Here is a 20,671-nt window from a genome sequence, read left to right on the forward strand (position 1 = left end):
GCAAATGAAGCAACCAACAAACAACTAATCTCAAAAATATACAAGCAACTCCTACAGCTCAACTCCAGAAAAATAAACAACCCAATCAAAAAATGGGCCAAAGAACTAAATAGACATTTCTCCAAAGAAGACATACAGATGGCTAACAAACACATGAAAAGATGCTCAACATCACTCATTATCAGAGAAATGCAAATCAAAACCACTATGAGGTACCATTTCACACCAGTCAGAATGGCTGCGATCCAAAAGTCTACAAATAATAAATGCTGGAGAGGGTGTGGAGAAAAAGGAACCCTCTTACACTGTTGGTGGGAATGCAAACTAGTACAGCCACTATGGAGAACAGTGTGGAGATTCCTTAAAAAACTGGAAATAGAACTGCCTTATGATCCAGCAACCCCACTGCTGGGCATACACACTGAGGAAACCAGAAGGGAAAGAGACACGTGTACCCCAATGTTCATCGCAGCACTGTTTATAATAGCCAAGACATGGAAGCAACCTAGATGTCCATCAGCAGATGAATGGATAAGAAAGCTGTGGTACATATACACAATGGAGTATTACTCAGCCATTAAAAAGAATACATTTGAATCAGTTCTAATGAGGTGGATGAAACTGGAGCCTATTATACAGACTGAAGTAAGCCAGAAGGAAAAACATAAATACAGTATACTAACGCATATATATGGAATTTAGAAAGATGGTAACAATAACCCGGTGTACGAGACAGCAAGGGAGACAATGATGTATAGAACGGTCTTATGGACTCTGTGGGAGAGGGAGAGGGTAGGAAAATTTGGGAGAATGGCAATGAAACATGTAAAATATCATGTAGGAAACGAGTTGCCAGTCCAGGTTCGATGCACGATGCTGGATGCTTGGGGCTGGTGCACTGGGACGGCCCAGAGGGATGGTATGGGGAGGGAGGAGGGAGGAGGGTTCGGGATGGGGAACACATGTATACCTGTGGCGGATTCATTTTGATATTTGGCAAAACTAATACAATTATGTAAAGTTTAAAAATAAAATAAAATTAGAAAAAAAAAAGAAATATAGTAAAGTAGTACATGGTGAAGTATGTTTGCATAAAATATTTTGAATTGTGCTGATCAGACAGAAGTAAATAGTAAAGTAGAAAAGAAGTAAATACTCAGGGTCTTTACAGCCTGTGTTTGAAAATGGGATAATCCCTAAGAGAACATTTCCCTTTCATCGAATTTATAGCCCTGGAGGGATTATAGGGTTTTTTTTCTTTTTTTTAATAAAAATTGTAGCAGGTTTGCCTGTATGTTTTTTCACTGTCAATATATAGTCTGTTTGTGGCTTAAATTGTTATTGTAAGTATTATTTTTATTGGTAATAGTATTTGCTAGAAAAGTACTTATCCATTTATGTGTGTAATTTGGAAAAGCTTATCACACTAAATAATATATGAGTTATATTTCATGAGAAAAATACTTCATAAATTCATTTTTGAAAATAATTACAGAAATGAACTATTGACTCAATTTTTTCATGAACTTGTATATTTTATTTAAAGACTGTACACCTATTATTTTAAAATAAGAATTTCCTTCTATAAGCCTTTATAGTAAAAGGGGAATTATGGATTTTTTTTTCTCTGAAATATCTGCATATCATGTTCTCAACAGGTAAACCATTAATGGGTGTTATTTTTAACATCTTGTTATGACCTTCTCTGGCGAAAGAAATAATGAATAAAATTCAGCAGATGTTTTTTAAAACTATAATTTCCTAAAGGTGATGCTAAAAACTTTTTTTTTAAATGGAGAGATGAAGATTCTAAGATAAATTCTTTAAAATATAAAATCTTATTTTATAATGGGTGCCTTGCAGTTTTCAATATTCTGCCTTCACATTTGAGATAATTTCACATTATCATATATTTAATTATATTAAAAGACGATCAGACATAAGAATAAATACAGGAGAAGATGGATTGTCTCATTTCTCAGTTCAGGAAAAGCAGTTTAGTTCAGTGTTAAATGCAACTAATACTAATTTACCACATGTAATGTATTTAATCATTCAGATAAGCAATTATTAGATGTAAAAGAATATATATGCCACTTCCTCCAAGGACAGAACCTCATACCTCACATCGTTGATGAGTGGCCATTCATTGCTTCCTTGCTGTGTTCACCTTTTGATATCCTTCATTGATGTGAGATATAAATTAGTTTCTGTATCTTTTTTTTTTTTAACATGTGATTCTGAAGACCCTTCAGCTTGAATTATATACTTCTTCCATCCACAAATATGGCTGAAAGTTGAACTTGACATGGATCAATATGATCTGGGCTAAATATCTAAATGTGACTGATTATGTTAGCATCATGTCCACAGATCAATATTGAGTTTTATTATGAGCTGGACTCTATAATTGGGTGTAATCAATAAACTTTTGTCTCCTTTCCTATTGCAGTTTTAGGGTTGGACCATCTAGGTTTTTAAAAACTACATTTAGCTTACATTTAGAACTGTGCTGCTTGTGATGACCAGAAATGAGATCTCTCTGTGAATTTTAAGGAACAATGGAGCCTTAGCCCGACCATTGTGAGGAGAGCCCACTTTTATCTTGATAGCTGGTTGCTTGCCCAATATGCACAACATCTCTTACGGAGCTAATGTAGTAACACCCCAGCACTCCTTTGGGGTGGTGTGTGGCTCGCTGTCTCTATCGTTAGTAAAGGACTCACACTGAAGACTTTGACAAAACATACCATTAATGAAGGCAATCATAAAAGCTTGCCTTTTGATAAACCCGCAGGGTCTACAGGCGTTGAAAGATGCAATCTGTGAAGAACAATAAATTTGGGCCTTTGATTGAAGTGCCATTTGGGACGTTGTGCTTTGTCTGCATATTTGCACAAGCATGATGTTCCCTTTTTCATGTCTCTTAAACTTGAAGCCTGGAAGCATTCATTGCCATTCCTACATTAAAGTTGGTCCCATTAAAAGCTCCCTACAAAAAAAAGGCTGGAAGTGATCCAGCTGAAGCAAGTGTGTTCATTTCTGCCCTAGTTTGCCATTTGGAAAGCAGGCTTCTAGCAATCGTTGTCATTTTTTTTTTATGAATAGACCTGGGCTGTTTTCCAGCTCAGTAAATATATACTTAAAATGTATCAACTTTTCTTAATATTGGGGTGGGGTGGGATTATTTCTGTGGTAGATATTTGAAGTAGCTTTGAATGAAAATAGAATTTCCTCCTTCCAACTGATTGGCAGGTTTTTCCCTGACATTTTTATTTAGGCTACAAAAAATATTGTATTTTATGGTTTTTGCTGAATTCATGGCCTCATACTTTATGTAGTGCAAAGTATTTATCTGTTATGAGACATTCATTTTGTGTTGTTCAAAAACCTCATTTTCTATTATTATTAAACCAGAAAAATAAAGGTTCATGCTTTTCTGAATTCACAGACGCAGACCGTTTTCAGAAACATGGTATGGATGAGTTTATTTCTGCGAACCCCTGCAAGCTGGACCACGCCTTCCTGTTTAGAATACTCCAGAGGCAGACTTTGGATCATAGGCTGAATGATTCCTATTCTTGCTTGGTTAGTACAAACCTATCTCATCCCCTATAGGTTAGAGTGAGAGATTTTTTAAAGTGAGAAATACTTGTTATGGGGCAGCCTTTTATCCCTGACTCATTTAATAACTATAGTTGGAGTTAGGGATAAAGGATTCCAATCAATTGCTTCCCAATTTGAAAATTATACACTTGAAGATCACTGCTGTGCCACTTAATAGCCAGGAGAAAAGACTTCGAACAGACGCTGAACTGTGGTTTCTTGGTCCCTCTGGAGAGGTGGAATGAAAATAGAAGGCTTTACTAAAGACTAAAAAAATAACTTCTGATAGTATTTACTAACACCTATACAGACATTTTAAGGTTTAAATTCTGCTCACCAAATGGTGATACCATTCATGTCTCTCTCTCATTCCTACAAAGACTACCTAAGTGACAGGGGAGAGTAACCGTGTAATACACAACATTATGACGGCTGTGTGTAACAGAGGAAAGCTTTAGTTTCATCTAACCCTCCAAAAATAATTGGAATTACTTTATTTAAAAAAAAAACACATTAAGAGTAGCTAAACTGCTACTTTTTGTTTAAACCAGCAAAAATTTGGAATGCAAGGTATAATTTACAATTAGAAGGGAAGGAATCCTTGACTCCTTAGAATGTGTGCATTGAACTATAGCCTAAAAATCTCTTGTGCCTTTAAATCCAAAGATTTATTTTGTTGGTGGCAATTCCTCTGAAATTCCTCTGGCCAGAATCTTCATGTTTCTATCACCACTTAGTCTCTTGGCTACTGAACATGGTAGCTGCATGCAATACAGTTGCACTGTCTTTAAGATTTTAGACCGGACATACTCTAAGCTCATCAGAGATGTTTCAACAGACAGGAAGAAATGGAACAACTTACTGCCATGATTATGCTGATGTTCATTAATTCGTTTATAGACTCACTATTAAGTACGTGTTATTCAGCATGCAGTTGTGTAGCTTAAACCCAATCCAGCCCAAACTTTATAATTAGATGGAGAGTAAAAAACAAGTCATCACAAAACCCTCATCTGTGTTTCCAGGGACAAGCACACATAGATTGATCATCAACAGGAACGCTTTCCTCTTGGATTCCACTCCATGGGGTTAGTTCTTGAAATGTCAGAAAGTCGCTTTGACCATGTGGATGACCTCACAGGCCACATGGAGTGTGAGGAGAACACTACAGTGTATTCAACTGGACCTAGAGGGCAGGTGTGGTTAGAAAGAGCATTTGAGCTCAAGATGACCCTGGATGTTAACAGGGCTCAGCAGCTGATTTGCACTGTGGTCTTGAGCAATTCTCTGAGCACCTCTCAACTTCAGCTTCTGTATCTATAACATGGAATCATAATAACTAGTATGCATGATAGTTCTAAATATTAAAGATATATACAGTGTGTCTAGTACATAGTACTAGTGCCTTCACCACACCACAGTATTATTCCAGTATTTTTTTCTCCTCTTCCTTCTTTTAAAAATTTTTATTGAATTTTAGTGCATTTTATTTTTATCTCATCTTTCTGCATTTCACACTCTTCTTTTTCTTCTCTTTCGTGATTATACTGCCCCTTTTGAAAACTCTCCATACCCCCCCTTCTTTCTCTTTTTTAATCTTGAATTAATCCAAAAAATCCACTGAAATACTTTGTAAACTGACTCTCCCTAACCTGGCCCTCTCTTGTTAGCCAAGCTCATATACCCACCCTAACATCTCTTTTCAAGAGAACCAGAAACTACTGCTGTAAGACATTAACTTTGTTCTATTTGTCACTGAAAGATAGTAGAGTGAGAACAATATCCAAACTATTTAAATACCAAAATAATAATTTAAATACCACTGCTAAACCTTACTGAAATTCTCTCAGTTCACGTTATACAGTGCTTTTGGAAACTAGGTGATTTCAGTTATCGGGTCTGCATTGCCATTTTCTTTTTAATTGATTCATATAGAGATTGAAGTCTGTTGGAAGGTTATTCTTTGCAACCCACATTTTAGATGCCATGAATAAATTTGACTAATTGTGAGTGACGGTGGAGAAGAGCAGGTTGCCCCTGCCTCTTTGTGGCAGTAAAGAGAGGATGGTGTTAAGCTGTCAGTGGCCCAAACCAGTTCCCAAACTGATGGCATTTGCTGTTTTAAAAACAATATGAAACATACTGCTAATAGAAAAAAAATTGTCAAAAGACACTGTAACGCATTTTCTGTTTACAATACCTAATAGTGCCTAATAGTGCAGAAAACTGAATTCTGGTACAGAAAAAATAATAATTTTTTTCTGTTGTTGTTCTTCCTTTTGCAGGGCTGGTTTAGCCCTGGCCAGGTCTTTGTGTTGGATGAGTACTGTGCCCGTTACGGCGTGAGGGGCTGTCACAGACATCTCTGCTACCTTACAGAACTAATGGAACATTCGGAAAACGGTGCTGTCATTGATCCAACCCTGCTCCATTACAGCTTTGCATTCTGTGCCTCTCATGTGCATGGCAACAGGTATTTTTACTTGCAAACACACAGTGAAATGTGGAGGGTTGAACTTGGGAAGAGAGAAAAACGTGCTTTGCCATCATCACCTAGTAACAGATTTTAAATAGCAAACACTTCTTGCAAGAGGGAAAAAAAAAAACAACCCACAAAGGAAAAATGTACATCAATATGCTGTTGATTTAGGTGGGCTGCACTTTATGTTTCTTTTTGCCATTAAAACCACTTGAAACACAGAGTATCTGTGAGATTAGAAGTTGCCTTTTAGTTCTTACGCACCACCTAGTACTAGGCTCTGCCTAGCTTGAGTGTCCTCTGGATTTCTATTGTAATGCATATATATGTCTGGGTAGGGTTTGTGGGCAGGTTTGTGAATACCTAATGATTCTTGCTTTTCCATGGTGGAATGTGTTCATTGATAAAGCAAGATAAATAATCGGTTGATGTAGGTCTCCTCCCAGCCCCTTCACTGATCCACACTTGAAGAACAGGTATCCCCTTTTAGCACTCTGAGCCAGTGACCTCACCTCTTGTTTTACCAAAATAGCAAAATATCATGTTATGCAGGCCCCCACAACTATGTATCTCTGAACTTAGGTCTTTCTTTTATATTATTTACTCTCTTCTCCCAGGCTCTTTCCAGGGAAACTCTGCTAGCGGGGGCTCCTCCTGTAAAGGAGGTAGCTCTTATCATTGTACCTTGCCTCAACCATTCTTTCATCGTCACCTCTTTATTTTCTTTATATATATGTACTGTGCCGGGTCTTAGTTGCAAGCTCAGTGGTTTTGACACACTTGGGCTTGGTTGCCCCCAGACATGTGGGATCTTAGTTCTCCAACCAAAGATCAAATCCACATCCCCTGCATTGCAAGGCAGATTCCTAACCAACTAGACCACCAGGAAAGTGCCTATCTCCCTCTGTTTTATTTCCATTCTTCCCACAAGCCTAAGCCTCACAACATAACAGAACAATAACACTAACTATGTGAGGGAGGGCAAGCTGCTTCATCTAGTTGTGTCTCCACTTACCTGTCTCTAAGAAAGAATAGTATCTCTCTCAGAAATCATCAGTTGTGATAGAGATTCATCAAGCACTTAGAACAGTGCCTGGCTTGGGAGTGGTGAAAAGAATGTTCAGTTCAGTCGCTCAGTCGTGTCCAGTTCTTTGTGACCCCATGGACTGCAGCACGCCAGGCCTCCCTATCCATCACCAACTCGCGGAGTTTACTCAAACTCATGTCCATTGAGTCCATGATGCCATCCAACCATCTCATCCTCTGTCGTCCCCTTCTCCTCCTGCCTTCAATCTTTCCCAGCATCAGGGTCTTTTCCAATGAGTTAGTTCTTCGCATCAAGTGGCCAAAGTATTGGAGTTTCAGCTTCAGCATCAGTCCTTCCAATGAATATTCAGGACTGATTTCCTTTAGGATAGACTAGTTGGATCCCCTTGCAGTCCAAGGGACTCTCAAGAGTCTTCTCCAACACCACAGTTCAAAAGCATCAATTCTTTGGCGCTCAGCTTTCTGTATAGTCCAACTCTCACATCCATACATGACCACTGGAAAAACCATAGCCTTGACTAGAAGGACCTTTGTTGGCAAAGTAATATCTCTGCTTTTTAATATGCTGTGTAGGTTGGTCATAACTTTTCTTCCAAGGAGCAAGCATCTTTTAATTTCATGGCTGCAGTCACCATCTGCAGTGATTTTGGAGCCCCCCCAAAGAAAAGCATGTTAAGGGATAGTTTACATTGTCTAAGTATGATTATCCTGTCAAGCTACCTTTCCATTGTTCTCTTCATCTTCCCCACAAAACTCCTCTCACCATTTCCCCCATTTGGCTCCCAGCTCCTCACTTTGCTGGTGAGCTTACTTGAAATGGATCTCCTTCTCCAGCTCCTCCCTCTTTACTCTCATGGGAAAGTCAGTGCTATGGAATTCATAAGTCCCTGTGCTTCTGGTAAAGGTTGCTCATTTTCCCCAATGTAGCTATTTCAGCTCTCCTCTTTTTATTTTTTTTTCTGCCACTTCTTTTTTTAATAATTTCTGTTTCTCTAGACCCCCAGTGTGGCATGGTGTTTTGTTTTTATATCTGTTCTTGAACTTGCTCTCTTGTCCTGAAAATTTTTTTCTACTTCAGTGAAAAATTCTACCTTTGTGGTCTTGCTGTGGTCTTCCACAGCTTTAATGCTGACCTCTCTTTATACAGATAATGCCAACTAAATTATTCTCTTAAGCTATCGGTCTCTTATCTACAACTGGCAGCTTGACTATTCTGCTGCTGCTTTAAAGTCTCCATGTTTAAACTTAAATCCGTCATCTCATGAAGCCAGCTCCTATACCTCTCCGAGCTCCTAGCAGAGTGCCTGACAAAAAGTAACACCTGAGCACAAAATCTAAGTGTTCAGTAAATGTTTGATGAAGGAATGAATGACTTTATTATTTGTGTTAATGTCTCCTCCAGTTACAGCCTATCCACCTTCCATTCGTCTTTTCCTTTTCCTTCCCTGGTGGCTCTGCCTGCAATGTAAGAGACTTCAGTTTGATCCCTGGGTGGGGAAGATCCCCTCGAGAAGAGAATGGCTACCCCACTCCAGTATTCTTTCCGGGGAAATCCCATGGACAGAGGAGGCTGGCAGGCTACAGTTCATGGGGTCACAAGGAGTCAGACACTACTATGCAACTAACACTAACTACAGAGTTTAATCACTTTTCCTGTTACCCCAAATTAAACCCTCTGCACTCAGCAAACTTTGAGGGATTGGGTGAGATGCCAGGGCAAGCATGAGACAGTCAGGATAACCGGATGACTAATCTTTGATAGGCAAAGTAAGGGGCTTTTGTAGTAAAAACTGTCTCTTCTCTCTCCCGGCTCTATCTTAATTCCTCCTGACCAATGGGTATCAAAAGTTAGGCCTCCAAGTTTAGGCAGCAGTCTGAAATGTAAGAGGACAAGAAGGTTGCTGTGAAATAGACAAGCCCAGAGAGCACAATAGGATCAGCATGTTTTAGTCATTAACACAGAAAGGTGAAATTAAAGTGAGAACATTACGTGGAAATTTTAGCTAATGTGCCCCCAAAAATGCATGTGTTTGAGACACATGTTAATGGAAAGTTACTGAGGTAACTGGGAGCTCCTGCCACCACATGGGAGGCAGCGTGATTTGAATCTGCAGGTTGCCATAGTTACTTCTATTCTACAAACTATCGTTTTTCTTACGATGGTACACCGTAAAGTGCAGTGTAAGGTATGTTTATATGTTCACACATACATTATACTTACTATTACACATTAAGGGCTTCCCTGGTGGCCCAGACTGTAAAGAATCTGCCTGCAATGCCAAAGACCCAGGTTCAGTCCTTGGGTCAGGAAGATCTCCTGGAGAAGGGCATGGGTACCCACTCCAGCATTCTTACCTGAAGAATTCCATGGACAGAAAGGTCTGGCAGGCTGCAGTCCATGGGGTCTCAGAGAGACATGACTGAATAACACTTCCATTTTTCATTACACATTAAATCCATTTTCCAGGTTAAAATGTGTACATATACAGGTATCCCTGGGTGAGGTTTTAGAATAGTCAGTTTCAATAGTCAGTAGTCAGTTTCTGATTCAGCATTTAGGTCAGATATATCTTAAGAAAAAAGAAAGGAAAGAGTATAGGTTTTAGGGAAATTTGAACCTCAGTTTAGGGTAAAATGTTCCAAGATAACCTTAAAGACATAATACTTACTATAATGTTTAGAGTCTAACAAATGTCACTCAGAAATGTCATGCTGTCACAGTAAAAGAAATAAGAGGCAGAAGATCTCTACTTGGTTCTACAAGGTTCAAGATCTCTACTTGAACCTTGGCTCTGAAACTTACAAACTGAGCCATGTTGCACAAATTATCTAATCTTTCTTAAACTGGGCATTATCATATGGAAAAAGGGAAACACTAAGGTGAAGATCCTGGGTAATTGCAAAGTACAATATCAATATGGATTGGACATTATTCTAATGTTTCCCTTTGTCAGCCAGCCAGAAGCATGTGAATTATGAGAGGAAAAAAAATGTGAAAAATAAGTAGTTATACAGGGCTTCCCTGGTAGCTCAGCTGGTAAAAATCTGCCTGCAATGCAGGAGACTCTGGTTCAATTCCTGGGTCAGGAAGATCCCCTGGAGAAGGGATAGACTACCCACTCCAGTATTCTTGGGCTTCACTTGTGGCTCAGCTGGTAAAGAATCTGCCTGCAATGCAGGAGATCCTGGTTCAGTCCCTGGATTGGAAAGTTTCCCCTGGAGAAGGGAAACGCTACCTACTCCATATTCTGGCTGGGAGAATTCCATGGACTGTATAGTCCATGGGGTTGCAAAAAGTTGGACACAACTAAGTGACTTTCAGTTTCACTGCAGGCTCACTCGAAATATTTCAGTGTGTATGTAATTGCACTCTTAATTTCTTCACTGATAGAAGTTTCTGGATTTTAGCAACCTCCTCCTGTGAAAATAAACTTCTCTCATCCCTGTCTGTGGCGTCTGATATTTATCCAGACTTCCATTAAAAATACCGTCAATGTCAAGTCTGACTTTTCTACAGCATTGGCTAGATTCTCTTGTGATCATTTTTCCTTCTGTCAAGACACAGCCTCAAAGAGTCACTTTGCTCATTACCTAACCTGCCTCTGTCAAAAATTCAAAAAAAAGGAAGACAGTCTTTTGTTCAGGATGGACGCAAACGACAGCGGTGCTGTCTGGCTCGGAACCATTTCCAGGAGCCCGTGCTGTCACCAGGCACTCAGCACCGTAGGCGTGTGCATTCCCAGCAGACCCAGCATCTCTGAATAGCACTCTGAGTGTTTCAGGAGTAAGAGAATAGAGTTCAACAGAAGAGATCTGGCTGGTACTAAGACCCAAGGAAGAGAGAGAAAAGGAAAGGAAGACAGAGAAAAGTGAGTCAAGGACAGATAACCGACCCACTCCTGCAGGATGCAGCATGCTTGCCTCACATAGCCATGAAGAACACGGCCCCACCCGCAGCCTTGGCGCCACGCAGGGCTGTCAGCGAGGAGAAAAGAGACTTTCAGAGACAATGCCCATGGGGCAGAGTTCTAGGCTGATGTACGGGCTTAGGCATCCTGGTTTTGTGAGTCAGGCTGAGGGTGGAGAAACTAAAGCAAGAACACAGAGGGCTTTTGTGTCCCTGTTTGATGTGAGAGACGCAGCGGAGACCCTGACTCTTGTGTGATCTAGTAGGGCCATCTTTGAGCTGCTGTGTACCCGACAAAGGCCAGCTCAGCTGTGCAAGCTTTTCAAGTCCAGGGAGGACAACGTGACTGCAGTTTATGTGTAAAGCAATCCCTGCTTTCTGTGGATTCCAGATCATACCACAGAGTAGTACACAACCTTCACGGGTGTCAGTCAAATCATCATATTATGATACCTCTGTCTTCAGAGACGACATTTCCTCTTACCTGTCACTTCAGAAATCATGCCTCAACTTCCTGCCTCTCATTTTAGAGACAGGGGTGCACATTTGGAGTCAAATCATAGAAAATTGCCTCAAATAGTCTCATTGAGAATTTTCATTACCACGTCTTAATTCTGATCTTTTGATATATGACTTAGAGAAATTAAGTGTAAATATCACACCCATTATGACTCTAGAGACTGACTTCTGGGACAGGGGAGCAAGCAGATAAAATATCATAGCAAAGTGAAATTTATACCATGTGGCTGACCTGACAGATTTTATCCCAGGTGCTACATGTATAGAAGCAGAAAGGACAGTTAGCAATGAGGGCCTTTTAAATACACACTGAGGAACTTCATGGGAAATAGATGGGGAAACACTGGAAACAGTGTCAGACTTTATTTTTCGGGGCTCCAAAATCACTGCAGATGGTGACTGCAGCCATGTAAAAGATGCTTACTCCTTGGAAGGAAAGTTATGACCAACCTAGATAGCATATTGAAAAGCAGAGACATTACTTTGCCAACAAAGGTCCCTCTAGTCAAGGCTATGGTTTTTCCTGTGGTCATGTATGGATGTGAGAGTTGGACTGTGAAGAAAGCTGAGCACCGAAGAATTGATGCTTTTGAACTGTGGTGTTGGAGAAGACTCTTGAGAGTCCCTTGGACTGCAAGGAGATCCAACCAGTCCATTCTGAAGGAGATCAGCCCTGGGATTTCTTTGGAAGGAATGATGCTAAAGCTGAAACTCCAGTACTTTGGCCACCTCATGCGAAGAGTTGACTCATTGGAAAAGTCTCTGATGCTGGGAGGGATTTGGGGCAGGAGGAGAAGGGGACGACAGAGGATGAGATGGTTGGATGGCATCACCGACTCGATGGACGTGAGTTTGAGTGAACTCCAGGAGTTGGTGACGGACAGGGAGGCCTGGCGTGCTGCTATTCATGGGGTTGCAGAGTCGGACATGACTGAGCGACTGAACTGAACTGAGGAACTATTATTGATTCTGTCAGAAACTATATTACAACCCAAATCTGCCTCAATCAGACTTTCCAACAGAAACTCCTACCCAACCTGGAGTTCAGTACCATTGATAATTATGCTTTTTAAAATAAGACAGAGTCAGAAACTGAGCGAGCTGGGGAGAGATCTACTATGTTGGAAAGAGTATTGAGCTAGCAGTCAGCACATCTGTCTTCTTACCCAGGTTCCCCCACTTTTGAACTATTTTTCTTGGAGCTATTTGTCCTGTCTGAGCTCATTTTCCCCGTCTGTTCCTTGTGACTAATATCATCAATTTTGCCTACCCCATACAGTTGCTAAATCGGTTAAATATGATTATGTAAACACTTTGTAAGTGATAGTATATCACTTAAATATCAAGCAGTGATATTTTGCATAGGGTATGGGACTTAAAGGGCTTCCCAGGTGGTACAGTGGTAAAGAATCTGTCTGCTGATGCAGGAGATTTAAGTTTGATCCTTGAGTCAGAAAGATCCCCTGGAGGAAGAAATGGCAACCCACTCTAGTACTCTTGCCTGGAAAATTCCCTGGACAGAAGACCTGGAGGGCTACAGTCCATGGGGTCACAAAGAGTTGCACACAACTGAGTGATTGAGTGTGCACACACACAAAGTAGTTAATAAGCTTTGGGGAATTTCTCTGTAAAAGACTGACAGTGCAGAGCTGGCCTTGAGAGTAGCATCAAGTAGCTCACTCTACACAAGTCTCAAGCAGGAAGATGAGAGTGGGAAAGCCTTAAATAGGTGCCTCACTTCATCTACTGTCCATGATCATTAGAAGGAGCCACAGGGAGGTTCTGGGATCTCCTCCCCCACATTCCATCCCAGCCCCTCCTGTTGCTGGAAAGCAGTGGGGGTCTAACAGGGCAGCCACATAGAAACAGCCAAAGCAGGAACCAGGTACCCCATTACCCAGGGTAAGTAAGTTACCATACTGCACCTTGCAGCAGGAATTACCAAGGTCACCTAATCAATTTTCTTTCTTGTCACTCCACACCATTCATGCACAGCAAACAACTCCTTTTTTTTCCCCCTAAAGCAATGCATTAAATAGCCTACTGAACATAGATCATTGCAGAAGAAATAAGGCAAAGGGATTTTTCAGTATGCCTTAGAATAGCAGTCCCCAAATTTTTTGGCACCAGGGACTGGTTTTGTGAAAGATAATTTTTTTCCACAGACTGAGGGGATATAAGCCATGGGGAGCAGCTGTAAAAACAGATGAAACTTCTCTCACTCACCCACTGATCACCTCCTGCTGTGCAGCCCAATTCCTAGCAGGCTATGGACCAGTATCGTGGGTTGGGGAACCCTGTATTAGAATATAGATCAAGTTAACAATGAAGAGAAACAAGAGCTGCTTTTCTGGTGCAGCAGAAAGTTTAGGACTTTTCAAGCCTTTTAGCATCTAAAATATGGAAGAGAGTTTGAGGTCTCAAGTTGGATCTCAGTGTGGTTTTCTAACATACTAACGTTTTTAAAGAATATAGTGTGTGATGCTATTGCATTAAAAACAATCCAGTGAAACAAAAAAATATATATATATATCCATCCAAACCATTTGTTACCACTATTGCATGTCAGTTTGGTACTTTAACACTGTATTGTATATGTATACTAACCCATGAGTTCATAGTGATGTCTCTGCCTCCAATCCAGTACCCCAGAGTTCATAGTAACCATCCTTTTTTGCTTATATGTAACTTTTCCCTTTAGCAGTGGGAAACTTGGCTTCCACCATCCCATTCATTTACTTTTTAGTTCAGTCCCAGTATATGTGAAAAGCAGTTTCAAAATCCACCAACTGTACTTTGTGTACAGGTCCTGCAGGACCATTGAGCTTAGAGTTTCCAATCAAAACTGTTTTCCAAGGTTCAATATGACACTTCCTTTCCTCCCTCACTCTCTAGTGAGGTTCTGTCATACAATACAGTTCGAGTCATGTGCACAATATGCATTCCATCCTAGGGTCCTTCAGCATCCTAGTTGATATAGAATTTTTTTTTTTTTTACACTTATACCCATCACTTCATGGGAAATAGGTGGGGAAACAGTGGCAGACTTTATTTTTGGGGGCTCTAAAATCACTGCAGATGGTGATTGCAGCCATGAAATTAAAAGACGCTTACTCCTTGGAAGGAAAGCTATGACTAACCTAGATAGCATATTCAATAGCAGAGACATTACTTTGCCAACAAAGGTCCATCTAGTCAAGGCTATGGTTTTTCCAGTAGTCATGTTTGGATGTGAGAGTTGGACTGTGAAGAAAGCTGATCACCGAAGAATTGATGCTTTTTTTTTTTTTTTTTTATTCTTCCAATTTTATTTTATTTTTAAACTTTACATAATTGTATTAGTTTTGCCAAATATCAAAATGAATCCGCCACAGGCATACATGTGTTCCCCATCCCGAACCCTCCTCCCTCCTCCCTCCCCATACCATCCCTCTGGGCCGTCCCAGTGCACCAGCCCCAAGCATCCAGCATCATGCATCGAACCTGGACTGGCAACTCGTTTCCTACATGATATTTTACATGTTTCATTGCCATTCTCCCAAATCTTCCCACCCTCTCCCTCTCCCACAGAGTCCATAAGACTGTTCTATACATCAGTGTCTCTTTTGCTGTCTCGTACACCGGGTTATTGTTACCATCTTTCTAAATTCCATATATGTGCGTTAGTATACTGTATTTATGTTTTTCCTTCTGGCTTACTTCACTCTGTATAATAGGCTCCAGTTTCATCCACCTCATTAGAACTGATTCAAATGTATTCTTTTTAATGGCTGAGTAATACTCCATTGTGTATATGTACCACAGCTTTCTTATCCATTCATCTGCTGATGGACATCTAGGTTGCTTCCATGTCTTGGCTATTATAAACAGTGCTGCGATGAATTGATGCTTTTGAACTGTGGTGTTGGAGAAGACTCTTGAGAGTCCCTTGGACTGCAAGGAGATCCAAGCAGTCCATTCTAAAGGAGATCAGTCCTGGGTGTTCCTTGGAAGGAATGATGCTAAAGCTGAAACTCCAGTACTTTGGCCACCTCATGTGATGAGTTGACTCAATTGAAAAGCCTCTGATGCTGGGAGGGATTGGGGGCAGGAGGAGAAGGGGACGACAGAGGATGAGATGGCTGGATGGCATCACTGACTCGATGGACGTGAGTCTGAGTGAGCTCCGGGAGTTGGTGATGGACAGGGAGGCCTGGCGTGCTGTGATTCATGGGGTCACAAAGAGTCAGACACGACTGAGCGACTGAACTGACTGACTGATACAGTAAAGTTCACTCTTTTGCTATATGGTTCTTACAGTTCTGTCAGTCTTGACAGATACATTGAGTCATCTATTCACTACCCTAGTGCCAGTTCTGTCACCTTAAAAGTTCCCCTGTGTGCTCCCTTCTATAGTCAACCATTTCATTAAATTTTGTCTTTATTATTCCTTCCTTCTACTTTCTTGGATTATTTTTTTCTACCTTCCTAAATTAACTAATTAAATTCCTAAATTTAACTCATTAATATCATCTTTTCTTCTTTTTCTAAAATAAGTATTTAAGGTTCAATTTCCACTAAGTACTGCTTTTATTACATATATGCATTTTGATAATGTATCTGATTAAAATTCATTGTAAGTAATTCTAACTTTCCATTATAATTTCTTCTTAGACACACAGTTATTTATAAGTATATTTTAGAATTTCTACAAAAGTTAATCTCTTTTGGTTAGAAACTTGAAAATTGATTTCTAACTTAATTTCTTTGTGTTCAGAGACTGTAATCCATGTGATATTGATTATTCATAACTAGAGACTCCTTTATGGCCAATTATGTGTTAAATATTATAAATGTTTCATCTTGCTTGAAAAATATATATATTTTATAGCTTGGTGGGGCAAGCAGGAGTTGTGTGGTTCAAATCTTCAAAACTCTTACTGATTTTTTGTGTACTTGATCTGTAAGGTTATAACCAAGGTGAATGGAAAGCTGCCACTACAGTCGTGGTTTCTTCCTCTGCTTCTACCAATTTTTGCTTTCTAATTTTAGGCTGTTTATTAGGTACTTTCAGGTTTAAAAATTATTAAATCTTCTTGGCAAATGGCAATTATTCTCATGATTTAGTGACCCCTTTCATAATTAAGAATGCATTTTACATTAAAGTTTCTTTAGATGGTATTAGCATAGCCTTCTTTAGGCATTTGTCTGATATATGTTTATTTTTTTAGTGTCATATTGACACTGCTGTACTCTTACATCTTATAAATAGCAAACTAGATTCTGATTTAATTATCTAGTGTAATAATTTCTATTTTTAATCATTTTAGTTCATTTATGATTATCAGATGTATTGATATAAGTAAATGCATTTCTACCATTTTATTTGAGACTCTTTTTGGCTCATGTTTCTAAGTTTTCTGTTTCTTTATTGCTTCCTTTTTGTTTCATACAGGTTATTTTCTTTTTTTTTTGTTTCCTCCTCATTTACAGTTTTCACCATTTGAGATTTTATCTTGTATATTGCTAAAATTTTAAATCTTACATTAATCAGCAAATTTCCTCTCATTCTGGAAAGCGGAGAGTGCAGAGGCCTTAGAATATTTGTGTGTGACTTAACACCCTAATGCTGTCTAGTAGTTTAATTTTATCCTTACTTGTTTTCTAATCTTAAGCATTAGACATTATTTTTATTGCTTTTATTATTTGATACTCAATACTTGCTTCAATTTAGAAATTACATTTTTCCCAAAGTATATTATTAAAATAGAATACCTATAGATTATGAATTTTTATTTGGAGTTATCTTTGTTTCATTGACATTTTTGAAAGAAAATTTTGCTTGTTATACATTCTACTTTGTTATTTTCTCTCCAAACTTTGAAGGTAGCACTCCATTTTCTTCTGGCTTCCTTTGTTAAGAAGGCTTCATTACCATTCTTTGAAGGGGAATTTAACTTAAGACTTTTAAGATTATTTTGATTTTTTATGTTTTGTGGATTAACTGTTGTATGACTACATGTGGATTTCTTTTTAAAGAATTCTGTTTGGGATTTCTGTGGATTTCTGATCCACATGCCCTGATATTGGGTAGGTATAAATTTCTTGTGGAATTTTACCTTGATTGGAATATGAAGATCCATGCTTGTCATCAGTTCTGGAATATTGTAATCTCTTTAAGTATTGTCTCCCTCTAAACTTGCTCTCTCTTCAATGCCAATTAACCATGTATTAGGCATTTTATCTTCTATATCTCTGAATATGTCTAATATATATTCTATCTACTTATTTCTCTAGCTTCATTCTGTGTAATATTTTTAGTTCTATCTTCTAGTTCAGAACTCAGCAAATTTTTTCTATAAAGGGACAGATAGTAAACATAGGAAATATTTTGGACTTTATGGGCAATATTGTGTCTATCACAGTTATTTTACTCTTCCTGTAGAGCAAAAGGAGTCAATGAACAGTATGTAAATGAATGAGTGTGGCTTGTGTTCTGTACAAATTTTATTCACAAATATAGGTGGGAGGTTGTAGTTTGCTGACCCTTACTCTACTTCCACATTTCTCAGTAAGCTGTGACATCTGCCTTTTGATCCACTCATTAATTGTTAACTTCCATTTTCTAGGTGTGTTTATCTATTGTTTCTGCTGATGTTTTTGCCATGGTCACTGTTTGCTTATACTGCTAACACTTTTTGTAGTAAGCACATATTCTTGGATTAATCTGAGGAAATTCTAATTCAAGGCCCAGGTTGAGAATGCTTTCTTCCCAAAAGGACTTGCTATTGTTTTCACTTAGTGATACAGGAGCTCTCTTATTTTTCATCTTAGAAATTCCTCGATTGCATGGGTGGTACCCAGTTTATGAAGCATATTCATAAACCCAGGTACCCAGGCATATTCTCAGGAATGACTCTTTTTATTCAGTCTATGGATGTGGTAGAAACAGACTGATTTCCTTGTTTGCTCTCCTTTGCAAGGATATTTATTTTCTAGCCCATCCTTTCACTGATGGTATAGCCCATTCAAGCATCCCATTTTTTGCAAGCATCTCAGGTTCAGCAGCCCCTAGAGATGGTCTCTCGGAGAAGGCAATGGCACCCCATTCCAGTACTCTTGCCTGGAAAATCCCATGGACGGAGGAGCCTGGTGGGCTGTAGTCCATGGGGTCGCTAAGAATCGGACACGACTGAGTGACTTCACTTTCACTTTTCACTTTCATGCACTGGAGAAGGAAATGGCAACCCACTCCAGTGTTCTTGCCTGGAGAATCCCAGGGACGGGGGAGCCGGTGGGCTGCCGTCTATGGGGTCACACAGAGTCGGACACGAATAAAGCAACTTAGCAGCAGCAGCAGCAGCAGAGATGGTCTCTGACTCATGGTGCATCCATCCCCTTGAATATAGCCATGAAAGTGAAAGTCGCTCAGTTGTGTATGACTCTTTGTGACCCCTTGGACTATATAATCCATGGAATTCTCCAAGCCAGAATGCTGGAGTTGGTAGCCTTTCCCTTCTCCAGGGGATCTTCCCAACCCAGGGATCAAACCCAGGTCTCCCACATTGCAGGCAGATTCTTTACCAGCTGAGCCACAAGGGAAGCCCAAGAATACTGGAGTGGGTAGCTTATCCCTTCTCCAGCGGATATTCCCAACCCATAAATCAAATGGGAATCTCCTGCATTTCAGGCAGATTCTTTACCGTCTGAGCTGTCAGGGAAGCCCCGAACATAGCCGTAGACCTCCCTGAAATTGACAGTTGCCTCTAAAGCAGCTCTGGTGTTCACATTCCCCTTCAGTTTCAGCTCCTAGTTCATTCTTTATTTTCCTGCCCTTAGGAAAATTTTCTCCTTTTTTGTAAGTATAAGATAACACTTAACAATATACCTATATTTTTATTCAGTGTTTAGGTGCTTCGCAATGAAGAGGGATTTTTGGAGTATCGTGTCAGTCTACTAGGAGCAAAAATTATATGATAAAACTTGCATTTTGAGAAAAATATTTGGATATCTCTAAGGAGAACCTCCTGAAATCTTCTCCCTAATCCTTCTATTTCAAGCAGCACCTGATTAACTGCTGCTCATACATTGCATCTCTGCTTAAATATCATTCCTAAACTACATCCTTACCTAAAATTCAAATTATAACAGAGCTTTGTGTTTATGTCCTTCTTAATGTAAGGTACACTTACTGTCTGATTTTTCTGTTTTGTGCCTTTCCCTGTTATAAACTCTGCTAAGGCAGGGGACATTTCTGTTAGCTTTGTATTTTGTCACCAGGACCTGGACAGTACTCAGTAAATATTCATTGAGTAAGTTAAATGAATGACATTGGACCATCTATTTACAGATTTTATAGATGACATGTTGGAACACTTCATAAATACAGCTCACAATTAAGTGTTCTTAATGAATCAATTACAGTGAATTTTATGGCCCTTGGAAAGACCCCATATAACCATCAATATTGTGTCATTTTGCTGCATAGAAATCAATGACTTAAAACAATGAAATACCCTTTAATATATATAATTGAAAGTGATTATAACAAATGATAAAAGACCACAGTTGATAAGGTCAGAGGGAAATTAATAATTCCATGTGCTATGGGTCAGAATGTAAGCTGATAAGTGCTTTCTTAAGAAGCAGTTTTGCGATATATATCAAATGCCTACAAATGTCATCTTATTTGTCTTAACTCAGGCTACCATGACAAAATATCATAGACTACGTGGCTTAAAGAACAGAAATGTATTTTCTAACAATTCCAGAGACTAGAAATCTGAGTTCAGGATGCCAATGTGCTTGGGTTCTGAGGAAGACCCTCTTCCTAATTTGCAGATGATTGCCTTCTCTCTGTGTTCTTACAGAAGAGAGAGAGAAAGACTCATTCTTCCTCTTTAACAAAGCAACCAATCCAATCAGATTTCTATCCCAGCCCTAAGACCTCATTCCACCTTAAGTACTACCTAAAAGACCTGTCTCCAAATACAGTAATATTGAGGGTTGGCACTACAGCTTGTAAATTTTTAGGGAAATGCATTTTGATCCATAGCACCATTTAACCCAACAATATACTTTCAGGAATTTATCCCACGGAAACAATCAGAGCTTAAAAATATGTAGTGTAAGAT

The 20,671-nt window shown here is 39.3% G+C and overlaps 1 protein-coding gene across 32 annotated transcripts in view; it reads left to right on the forward strand.

The window, feature by feature from the left end:
* The window catches only part of CADPS2 (calcium dependent secretion activator 2), a 583,251-nt gene that overhangs the window by 405,751 nt on the left and 156,829 nt on the right, over positions 1 to 20,671 (forward strand). For all 32 annotated transcript variants that reach the window (XM_086395851.1, XM_086395848.1, XM_086395849.1 and 29 more), the window contains 2 exons: positions 3,452 to 3,588; positions 5,892 to 6,079. In XM_086395851.1, the coding sequence (XP_086251977.1) occupies positions 3,452 to 3,588; positions 5,892 to 6,079 (325 nt within the window). The remainder of the gene's footprint in view (positions 1 to 3,451; positions 3,589 to 5,891; positions 6,080 to 20,671) is intronic.

This window comes from Bos grunniens, chromosome 4, assembly GCF_055505025.1.
Source record: "Bos grunniens cultivar Pamir isolate PY7600 chromosome 4, Bosgru_T2T1.0, whole genome shotgun sequence".
NCBI lineage: Eukaryota > Metazoa > Chordata > Mammalia > Artiodactyla > Bovidae > Bos > Bos grunniens.